This window comes from Dasypus novemcinctus, chromosome 5 (genome assembly GCF_030445035.2).
Source record: "Dasypus novemcinctus isolate mDasNov1 chromosome 5, mDasNov1.1.hap2, whole genome shotgun sequence".
Taxonomy (NCBI): domain Eukaryota; kingdom Metazoa; phylum Chordata; class Mammalia; order Cingulata; family Dasypodidae; genus Dasypus; species Dasypus novemcinctus.
This window is the reverse complement of record NC_080677.1, coordinates 118,904,460-118,916,520: the sequence shown is the minus strand read 5'-3', so window position 1 is coordinate 118,916,520 and position 12,061 is coordinate 118,904,460. Positions and strand designations below refer to the sequence as shown.

At 37.6% G+C, this 12,061-nt stretch overlaps 1 protein-coding gene across 1 annotated transcript in view; it reads right to left on the bottom strand.

The window, feature by feature from the left end:
• Positions 1-802: 802 nt before the first annotated feature.
• UBN2 (ubinuclein 2) overlaps positions 803-12,061 on the bottom strand; it is a 104,032-nt gene continuing 92,773 nt past the window's right edge. The window contains exon 17 of the mRNA XM_058297446.2: positions 803-1,976. Within this exon, the coding sequence (XP_058153429.1) occupies positions 1,936-1,976 (41 nt within the window). The 3' untranslated portion in view covers positions 803-1,935. The remainder of the gene's footprint in view (positions 1,977-12,061) is intronic.

Sequence of the window (12,061 nt, the reverse complement as noted above, 5' to 3'; positions counted from 1 at the left end):
CAAATAAATACTCTTTATAAAAGCCAACAGGCTTCTGGTATTTTGCATCAGCATCCTTTGGCTGACTAGTACAAGTGCTGTGGAGAAAAATTAAGTTGGGAAGGGGACTGGGGGAAGGGACTGCTGTTTTATAATGTTTTTAGGGAGACCTCACTGATAAGATGATAGTTAAGCAGAGATAATGCGAGGGATCTGGTGTTTTCAGCTTGCCTGTGTGTGTGTGTGTGTGTGTGTGTGTGTGTGATGGGGCAAGTAAAGCCTGTATTTTAATTATAGAGACCTTACCTCCATTCCCCAACTCTTGTGAGGTCACCTCTATCTTATCTTTTAAGTTCTGTGTAGGGTTAAAGGAGGAGTTTGGGGACAATAGTTTTCTATGCCCAATGGAACTATGAGAATAGACCTCCTAGGGTTCAAATCTTTACTCTTTACAACTGCAGCAGTGACTGACTACCTGGCCATGCATACAGGAACCTAGGACAAATTTTGGTGGGAAAGAGCCAGGACTAATGAAAAGGGATAAACGAGAGAGTGTGTATGTGTACTCACTCGCTTCTATCAATTGTGATACTGTAAATAACTATCTTAAGGCAAGGGTTTCAGTAAAAATCTTGTGCCCCATCCTCCATAAGTCTTTGTATTTATTTTTAAATTATAGGCATGTACTACTGAACAAAGTAATAGAATACACATACTATAAAACACACATATAAATAAAAATAAAAAGTATGTCAAAGATGAAATAAACGCTGTTTTGAAAATATTTTTATTTTATTTATTAACAATAAAAAGTCCTAATCTCTCTCAGGAAAGAAACATTGTTTATTTTAGTGAAAACAATGTAATTCAGTACATTTCATTATTTTCAAAGTCTTGGCTTAACACATTGTTTTGGGCAATAAAATCACATAGTGATAAACATTTCTTAACATCCATATTTCAAATTTCTCTCCATAGCATGAATTTATTTTAAAAGGTGGTCAATTTCTCACTTATAGCTTAAAAAAAATCAGTCTTAACTTAAAGGGACCAATGAAGTATGTTTGTTTCTTTCAAAATACCAGCTAGGTAAGTCAGGGTTCGGTCAGAAAACCAGAAACCACTGAAGGCATGTCAAGTAGAAAGGAACTGAATGCAGGTCATTTAGATACTTATACCACTATTTGAAGGAAATAGGAGTTAAGAGTTAGAGGAAGTGACCCCTAACTTTCAGGTTTGCCACCACCAGCAATTCAGAGAATTAGGAGGTTTCTGCTGTCACCCATGTCAGAACGATGCGGGCAAACCTCTGTTGTTGAGCACAGCTGCCCCAAAGTAACTCAGATCTGTGGCTGATTAGAGATCACTTGAAGGCTACTGCAGAACTTTGCCTACAATGCTTACACCATTGTGAGGTGCTGCCAGAGGAAAAACACATTTCCTCATACCTATGAAATCTCATGTGAATATACTGGCAGAAATAAATCACATCCAGAACCCTGAAAGCAAGAGTTTAGGAAATATAATAGCTACAATTCTAGTAGCAGTAATACAGAGAGCAGCATCTAAAGATGTGAGAATGAATGCTGGTTGCCAAAAACACATGATAGACCACACAATACCATACTCTTGATTGCCTCCGGGCATCACAGAAAAGGTCAGTGTTTTAGAAATGCTGGTCTCTTTTGTAAAAGAAAAATTGGTAATTAAGTTTGGTAACTCTTTTAAATAATTTTCAGCATAATAATCAGTAAATCTCTAGTTGGTGTACACAGTTTTCATAGTTATGCACATCTCATTACAAAGAAATAGTTTCTGTGGTGTAATTAAATTAACCATATTGATGAGATCCTGTGGTATATAAACTGCAGTATATCATAATACTTAAATGTAAATATGGCTATTAACAAATAAGCTGGATTTGGTAGATGCAAGTAGAGAATAATTTATTCTTTCTCACCACTGCTGCTTGCGAACCTCCTGGGTGACTTTTCCTCCTGCATGAAATATTGGGTGGTTCATATAGCTTTTCCAGAAAATATCCAGACAATAATAAATTAAATAAATAAATAAGGACAATTTCTTTGGTTTTAAAAAGCCCAGTCTGTATAACATTAACTCAAACTTCATCTAATCAAACTTCTCCCCTTTGCCAGCGTAGGCTGCCCTGGGATGAAAAATCAGTAATGAGGGCAGGAGGATATGGTCAGCCTCTGTTTCCCTCATTTGCTCTTTTATTCCTCAGTGCAACCTGTTTACTGAACAATTGAGATATGGTAAGATATAAACAGAAAATAATTTTATTTTCTCATGAGTGCCCCTACAAATCTGCTGTAATGATTTGTTCTCTTCTATGCCTGAACAAAATTTATAGCTTTCCAAACTTTTTCAGGTAACAACAGGTTAAGCAGTTTTATTATTATTAAAAGAATAGTCTCTTTTTCTAAGTATCAACCAGTTTCATCCAGTGTAATAGTAAAACTTCAAATGTCATTTAATTTAAAACTTCTCCCCTTCTCCAGGATGGAAATCTTTGGGGGAGAAGTAGGTGATCAAGGTCAGTTTCATTTCTATTTATCATACTACCTTCTCCCTCACTTGCTAGTTGCTGATCTGGTTCTGCCCTACAGTTGTGGCAGGGGAAGGAAGGAGAGTCAAGGTCTTGCTTGTTTGGGACAGTTGTAAACTGGTGTTAGTGTCCTCTGGAAGTAGCAGATTCCAAATATTGCTTCTTTCTCACAGATTCTCAAGACACTCTCCATCACCGAGGATCTCTCACCTGTAGTTCCCTTTTAGGTAGTTCCCTTTTCTAGTTGGACTCTTAGGATTCCTGCCTCAGCCCTCTTAGTTTCCAGCAGTCTTCCCTTCCATTGAGGTCATCTCATCCCTCTAGGTTGGATTTGGCTGGATTCGTTCTTAAAATGACCGAATCTGGCTCCTTTTCTAGAGAACCACACCAGGCCCACAGGAACTCAGGGTGTGCAAGCCATTCCAAATGTAGCCATCTGTCCACTTCTGTTTTCTCAAGGACCTCTATAATTTGTCTTTAGACTTTTTAGGAGTGAGTCAAATACCAGTCCCTGTGTCCCTCAAATTCCACAGGATGTATCAAACTTTCCAAATGGTTCTCTTGAAGTGCCCCCTCATTTGGCATGAGTTGAAGGGGAAATACCCCTACCCTCTCCTGCTTGGGGAGAAGGGAAATGTCCAGCATACTGACAAATGCTTCCAAAGAAATCCTCTCACATTCTCTTTTATAGCCTCGAGATGGATGCCGAGTTACTGTTTCCCAAAATCGAACTAATGCTTCCCAATATTGGTTTCACAATTTCTTAGCACGGGGTGCATAGGTGATCTAGCTCCTCCTCCCTTTAGAATGTGGAAGTACTTGGCACCTATTGTTTTGTTCTCAGCCTTTGGGGTCTCTGGTGAAACTGACACAGAAAGAGTCCCATTTTAGTAAATGCAGTTATCACTGTCAATCCCTCCTCCTTATAGAACTCTCATTCTTCCACCAGGACACTTGAGGTACTATTGTGACATGTGACAGTTGACTTAGGAATGTGAATGTACAATCTCCATATATGAAATAAATATAGCTTTTTATATAAGACATATAGGACATTTGTTTTTAGTATTATGGAAGATTAAATGTACAGAGAAATCTCTCCCAATATAGAATGCTCTAAAGTATGAGATGAAATTTTAACAAACAAAAATATTTTTTAAAGCGTATTTAAGCTATCAGGCAAGTAAAGGAGACTAGAATAACCTGAGATCAGAAAGGAGGAGCAATGCCCAAGCGAGCACTGAAAGCAGCATTGGCCCTAAACATCTACTGCTATCTGGTTGTCTGGAGTCGGAATTTTAATTTGCCTCAGGTAGTCAAAAGGAAAGGAAGCCTGGGCCTAGCAGGGTGGGAGAGTTAGATTAACGTCATTGCTGGGAGTGAAAAAAAAAAAAAATCCCTGACTTAGCCAAGATGAGACTAGGGCGGGGGAACCTTCTATAAGGATTCTTATTTTGTAATTTACCTTTTTAAAAAAAAAGACAAAAAACAAAAAAAAGAATTCTTAACCACAAGCTTACGGCCACATGTATTTGTGGATGAAATTCATACTATCTCTATGATTCTGAAATCCTTAAGCTGAAAATTTAGTTTCAAGTAGTCCTGGATTGGTAATGTCCTCAGGAATCTGGAAGAAGCAAACTCAAATACTCTTTAGAGCAGGGGTTCCGAACAATGGGTTCATGAGCTTGTACTGAAATTCAGAAAACATTATTCTTGTGGGGACGTGGTGGTGGTGTGGGTGTGATATATTTATTAAATAATATACAGTATAGTGTGGACTTAGTAAGGGGTCTGTGGCTTTCACCTGACTGGCAAAGGAGTCTGTGGAATAAAAACGGTTAAGAACATTTGCTTTAGAGGAACACACTTTAAAGCCTGGCCTCAGAAAATGCCTTAGCTAAAGTTCCAAAGAGCAGGAGTATATAGTGAAAAAATAACACACACAGAAATAAGTCACCATGTACAAGTTGGTAGAAACAATAAACTGCAGAATCAGATCCACATTTTGATTCAAGGTCTGATTCTGGCACCTGGGACTTTGCTCTGGGAAATGCCTTGATGATCCCAACACCCTTCTCATAGCACCTGCTAGGGCCTGGACCTTGGTCTCTCCCCTTCGCATACATCAGCAGCTAAGAAAGCCAGTAAGCCCAGGGAAAGATAAACTCACAGATTAAAATAATGAGATATTTGAAGAGTACAACCATAATAATAGATAGAACAAACTGTACTGGACAAAGCAGAATAGAACAAAATAGATCAAGAATTTAAATAAGCAAAATAAAGATCCTCCAAAAGATAAAAGAATAATAAGAAGGAGCAAGAGTTACAGAACCAAATCAAAATACTGGGTATGAAATTTGTAATGGTTAAACAAACTCAGTAAATTGGAAAAAAACAAGAAAATGAATAATGATCTAGATCAGCTCAAGGAATTTTCCCAGAAGGTGCTGGGAACTAAAAAAGAAATGAAAAATACGAAAGAACATTTAAGAGCTATGGAGAATAGAAGTGTCAATATCTGCACAGCATAAATATGAATCTCAGAGAGAAAAGCATGAATGGAGGGAAGAGGATATTGAAAGAAATTGTAAGTGAGAACGTTCATAAAATAAGGATAATAAGGGTTCCAGTTAAAAGGTCTCCTAGAGAACCAAACAACAGATAGGGGAAACCCTCAACTCGAACACTTTATAATTGAATTTAAAAACATTAAAGGCAAAGAATACTAAAAGTTTCGAGAGAGAAGGAGCAGACAGCACTCAAAGGAATAAGAACAGGATTGACATAGTCTTCTTAAAAGAGACACTGGAGACAAAAAGCCAGTGAAGTTCTGGTTCCTAACTGGTGAAGGTAACGAACTTTGAACTTAGAATATTATATTCAGTTAAACTATGATTTAAATGTGAGAATGCAAAGAAGATACTTTCAAACATACAAAGCCTTAGGAAAGCTCACACCACAAAAAGTCTTTTTAGAAAGGCTCCTGGAAGAAGTACTTTTTTCAAAAAGAAGAATAAATCTAAGAGGGCTTTAAGAGATATATAGAAAATTAGAATGAATGAATAACTTAATGTAAGTTTAGTGTGGTCTAAAAAATGTGAACCTAAAGAAAGATTGAAAATAAATCCATAGGAAAGCAGATGTGGCTCAACTGATAGAACGTCTGTCTCCCATATGGAGGGCCCAGGGTTTGATCCCCAGGTCCTCCTGACCCGTGTGGTAAGCTCACCCACAAGCAGTGCTGCTGCCGCACACAGGGACTGCTGTGCCATGTAGGGGCGCCCCCGTGTAGGGGTGCCCCATGCACAAAGAAGTGTGCCCTGCAAGGAGAACTGCTCCGCGTGAAGAAAAAAAAAGCGCAGCCCACCCAGGAGTGGCGCTGCACACACGGAGAGCTGAATCAGCAAGATGATGCAACAACAAAAACAAGACAGTTTCCCAGTGCTGCCGGATAATGCAAGCAGACGCAGAAGAACACACAGTGAATGACACAGAGAGCAGGCCATAGGGGGGAAGGAGAGAGAAATAAAATAAATCTTTAAAAAAAAAAGAAAAGAAATCCATAAAGTTGACAAGTCTTTAGCTAGACTGACCAAGAAAAAAAAGAGAAAAGACTCAAATTCTAAACTCAGGAATGAATGAGAGGATATCACTACTGACCTTATGCATATAAAAAAAAAAAGGACTATAAGGGACTACCATGAACAACTGTATTCCAAAAATTAGATAGCCTAGAGGAAATGGACAAATTTCCTAGAAAGATGCAAACTACTAAAACTTACTTACAAAGAAATAGAAAATCTGAATAGACCTAAAAGAAGTAAAGAGATTAAATTAGTGCTCGAAAACTTCCCACAAAGGAAGCACAGGTCTAAATGGCTTCACTGATAAGATCTACCAAATGTTTAAAGAAGAATTAATATTAATCCTTCATAAATTCTTCCAAAAATAGAAAAGGAGAAAATACTTCTCAACTCATTCTTTGAGGCCAATGCTACCCTGATACCAAAAAGATACTACCTGTATGTATATAAATGTAGAAATTGTTAACAAAATACTACCAAACCAAATCCAGCAACATAGAAAAAGGATTACACAACATGACCAAATGAGATTTACCCCAGGAATGCAAGGTTGGTTGACGATATGAAAATCAACCAATGCAATACACCATATAAATTGAATGAAGAACTAAAAAATACATGATTGGGAGTAGATGTGTCTCAAGCAGTTGGACGCCTGCCTTCCACATGGGAAGTCTCGGGTTTGGTTCCTAGTGCTTTCTAAAGAGATGAGCAGACACAATGAGCTGATGCAAAGAGCAGGGAGCAGATGTGGCTCAAGCAGTTGGGTACCTGCCTCCCACAAGGGAGGTTCTGGGTTTGGTTTGGTGCCTCCTAAAGAAGATGAGCAGACAATGAGTGAACACAATGAACAAACGAATGGGCACAATGAACAGAGACAATGAGCAGACACAATGAACAGAGACAATGACCAGGCACAATGTGCAGAGACAATGAGGGAGCCATCTTGGGGGAAAAAACAAAAAACCCACATGATCATCTCAATATATACAAAAAAAAATTTTTAACAAAATCCATCATCTTTTCATGATAAAAACACCCAACAAACTTCCTCAATCTGATAAAGGTCATCTATGAAAATTCCACAGCTATGTTAATGGTGAAATCTGAGAGGTTAACAAGACAAGGATGTTTGCTCTTGTCATTTCCACTCAACATTATAATGGAGATTCAGCCAAAGCAATTAGGCAAGAATATGAAATAAAAGGTGTCCAGATTGGAAAGGAAAAAGTGAAAGTATTTCTATTCACAGGTGATATGACATTGTACATAGGAAATCCTAAGGAATCCACACAAAAAATAATGGAACTAATAATTTCAGCAACATGTAGGATATAGGGTCAATTTACAATAATCAATTATATTTCTATACACTAGCAATGAACATGAAAATGAAATTTTTAAAAATTCCTTTTATAATAGCATCAAAAATACTTAAAAAATAATTTTAACAAAAGAATGTAAAACTTATACCCTGAAAATTATAAAACATGGTTAAAAGAAATTAAAGAAGACCTAAATAAACAGAACATCCTATGTTCATGGATTGAAGGATTTATGATCATTAAAGTGGCAACACTCCCCAAATTGATTCACAGACTCAACACAATCCCTTTCAAAATCCAAGCTGCCTTTTTGCAATAATAGACAAACTGACCCTAAAATTCATATGGAAATGCAAGGAACCCAAAATTGCCTAAACAATCTTGAAAAATAACAAATTAGGAAGACACACTTCCTAATTTCAAAACTTACTACAGTACTATAGTAATCAAGACAGTGTGGTATTGGTACAAGGATATACATAAAAGGAATAGAATCAAGAGTCCAAAAATAAGCTCTTACATTATGGTCAATTGATTTTGACAAGGGTGCCAAGATAAGTCAATGGGGAAAAGATTAGTCTTTCTAACAAATGGTCCTAGGACAAACAGGTATCCATATACAAAAGAAAGAAATTGGATCCCTGTGTAGCACCATATAAAAAATTTAACTGAAAATTAATGAAAGATCTAAATCTCTTAGAAGAAAACATAGAAGTAAATTTTCATGACCTTAAATTAGACACTGATTTCTTAGAAATATCAAAAGCACAAGAAACAAAGGAAAAAAAAAAGATAATTGGCCTTCATCAAAATTTTAAAAAACTTTTGTGCTTCTAAGGGAACCATCAAAAAAAGTGAAGACAGGGAGGCAGACTTGGCCCAGTGGTTAGGGCGTCCGTCTACCACATGGGAGGTCCGCAGTTCAAATCCCGGGCCTCCTTGACCTGTGTGAAGCTGGCCCATGCGCAGTGCTGATGCGTGAAAGGAGTGCCATGCTACGCAGGGGTGTCCCCCGAGTAGGGGAGCCCCACGCACAAGGAGTGTGCCCTGTAAGGAGAGCGCCCAGCGCGAAAGAAGTTCAGCCTGCCCAGGAATGGCGCCGCACACATGGAGAGCTGACGCAGCAAGATGACGCAACAACAAAGAGACACAGATTCCCGTGCTGCTGATAACAACAGAGGCAGACAAAAAGAAGAACACAGCAAATGGACACAGAGAACAGACAACTGGGGTGGGGCGGCGGGGGGAAAGGGGAGAGAAATTTTTTTTAAAAAAGTGAAAACCCACAGAATTGGAGGAAATACTTGTAAATCATATGTCTGATAAGAAACTTATAACAAGTTTCTGATCAAGTCAACACTAAAAAGACAAATAATCTTATTTTAAAATGGACAAAGGATTTGAATAGACATTTCTCCCAATAAGGTATACAGGTGGCCAATGAGCACATGAAAAGATGCTCAACATCATTAGGGGAATGCAAATCAGAAACACAATGAGAAATCAGTTCATACCCTCAAGGATGGGCTTAACTAAAAGAGACAATTAACAAGTATTGGGGATGACCTAGAGAAATTGGAGTGCTACATGGCTGTTGGGAATATTAAACAAAAACTTGTATACAATGTTCACAGTAGCATTACTCATAATAGCCAAAAAGTGGAAACAGCCCAAATGTCTAGGAAGTGATAAATGGATAAATAAAATATAGTATATTCATGCAATGTAATATTATTCTGTAATAAAAAGGAATGAAGGGCTGATACATATTACAACTTGGATGAACCTTGACAACATTATGCTAAGTAAAAGAGCCAGACACAAAGGGCTATCTATTGTATGATAGCATTTATATGGTATGTCCAGAAGAGATGAACCCTAGAGACAGAAAACAGATTAGTGGTTGCCAGGGGTTAGGGGAAAGTGGAAATGGGCATAAGATTGGCTTTCGGGATGATGAAACTTTTCTGAAAGTGGATAGTGGTATGGTTGTGCAACTCTGTGAATATTATAAAAATCACTGAATTGTGCACTATAAAAGGGTTGACCATTATGGTATGTGAATTATATCTCCTAATAAAGCTGATATTAAGAAAAAAACACCAGAAAATACATTACATAATGATTCAAAAATAAAATAGAGGATATTGACATGGCCAAGGCAAAGGCAAAAGGGAAGATGATAGGAAAAGACTGGAGAGAAGTGTCTTATTTCTAGGAAACGTGTGGATGTTGACAAGGTTAAAGAAATTTATAGTGGAAAATGAACGTAAATATGAACCTTAATCAGATAGGGTAAGCCACTAGAAGACTAAAAAGAGTGTTCAAACTTATTCAGCAAAAGAAAATTCAATCTATGCATTGAATGGGAAAAAAATAAAGAATGACAAAGAGAAAAACAACAAGCAGAGAGGTCCAAATAATAGTAAATACAATAAAATTACAATAGAAAAGCAGTTATTAATAGACTTATTAAAAAGAAGGTATAGACTCTCAGAATGGAATAAAAAACAAGATCTGGCAAAATGCTTAAAACAAAGGATGCAGAAACTTTGAAAATAGAGCTGTAGAAAATAATGGCAAGCAAATATAAACCAAAAGATAACTGGCATATCAAAATTATTAAATAAAATAATAAGGGCAAAAAAAAAACACATCAGAAAGAATAATGAGAGAAACTACATATTGGTAAAAGGACTATAAATATATATATATATATATATATGCACTCAATAACAAAGGACAAACCTCTGGCAAGACTGACTGAGAAAAAGAGGGAGAAGATGCATATAAACAGAACAAATAAAAACAGGGAAACAAGTACAGCCACAGTAGGGATTATAAGAATAAAAAATGATATAAACAACAGCAAATAAATAGATTTCTAAGAAATTTTCTGTAAGTATTGATCACATATAGATGTGTGGGAAAAGTATTTGATGTAGTTCAACACACATATGATAAACATTTCCAGAAAATTAGGAAATGAACTTTTCTTAACGTCAAAAAAAAAACATATACAGGGCGGCGGACTTGGCCCAGTGGTTAGGGCATCCGTCTACCACATGGGAGGTCCGCAGTTCGAACCCTGGGCTTCCTTGACCCGTGTGGAGCTGGCCCATGCGCAGTGCTGATGCATGCAAGGAGTGCCGTGCCATGCAGGGTGTCCCCCGCGTAGGGGAGCCCCATGCACAAGGAGTGTGCCCCATAAGAATAGCCACCCAGTGCAAAAGAAAGTTCAGCCTGCCCAGGAATGGTGCCACACACATGGAGAGCTGACACAACAAGAGGACGCAACAAAAAGAAACACAGATTCCTGTGCCGCTGACAACAACAGAAGCGGACAAAGAAGATGTAGCAAATAGACACAGAGAACAGACAACCAGGGTGGGGGCGGGGAGGGGAGAGAAATAAATAAATAAATCTTTTAAAAAAACACAAAATAACTAGAATAAACACCATACTAGATGGAAAAAATTTAGATACATTCCCATTAAAACAAGGAATAAGACAAAGATGCCATTTTCACCACTATGGTTTATCACAGTATTAAAAGACCAATGTAATTCTCTAAGATAAGACAAGACATAAAAAGTACAAGAATTGTGAGAGGAGAGATAAAACTGTCATTCTTTAAAGCTATGTTCATCTATACTTAAAAACTAATAATCAGATGAGCTATTAGAGTAAGAGAGATTAGCGAAGTCATTGGATAAGAAATCAATTTTCAAAAGCCAACTGCAGGAAACAGATGTGGCTCAAGCATTTGGGCTCCTATTTACCATATAGGAGGTCCAGGGTTTGATGCCCAGGGCCTCCTGGTGAAGGCGAGCTGGCCCATGTGGGAGTGCCGCCCCGTGTGGGAATGCTGCCCTGAATGGGAGTCCCGTTCCCTCCCCTGCCAATTGAGAGAGCTGGCATAGCAAGATGATTCAACAAAAGACACAGAGACAATAAGAGATGTAGGAGAATAGGGAGCTGAGGTGGCGCAAGAGAATGATAGCCTCTTTCCCACTCTGGAAAGTCCCAGGATAGGTTCCTGTAGCCGACTAATGAAAATACAAGCAGACACATAAGAACATAGTGAATGGACACAGAGAGCAGACAATGAGGGGGGTGGGGAAGAAGAGAAATAAATTTTTTTAAAAAGTCAATCGCATTTTATACCCAAAGCAAAAGCAACAAAAGAAAAAACAGATAAAATGAACTTTATCAAGATTATAAAGTTTTGTGCATCAAAGATTATCAAGAAAGTGAAAAGACAACCTATAGAATGGGAGAAAATATTTGGAAACCAAGTTTCTGATAAAGGTTTCATATCCAGAATATGTGAAATACTCCTGCAACTCAACAACAAAGAGACAAACAACCCAAACGAAAAAGGGCCAAGGATTTGAATAGACATTTCTCCAATAAAGATAGTCAAATGGCCAGTAACTATACTGCTCAACATCATTAGGCATTAGGGAAATGCAAATCAAAAACCAAAGAATAGCAATTCATACCCACTAGGATAACTGTTATTGAAAAAAAAAAAGAAAATCACAAGTGTCGGCAAGGATGTTGAGAAACAGGAACCCTTGTACACTGTTGTGGGA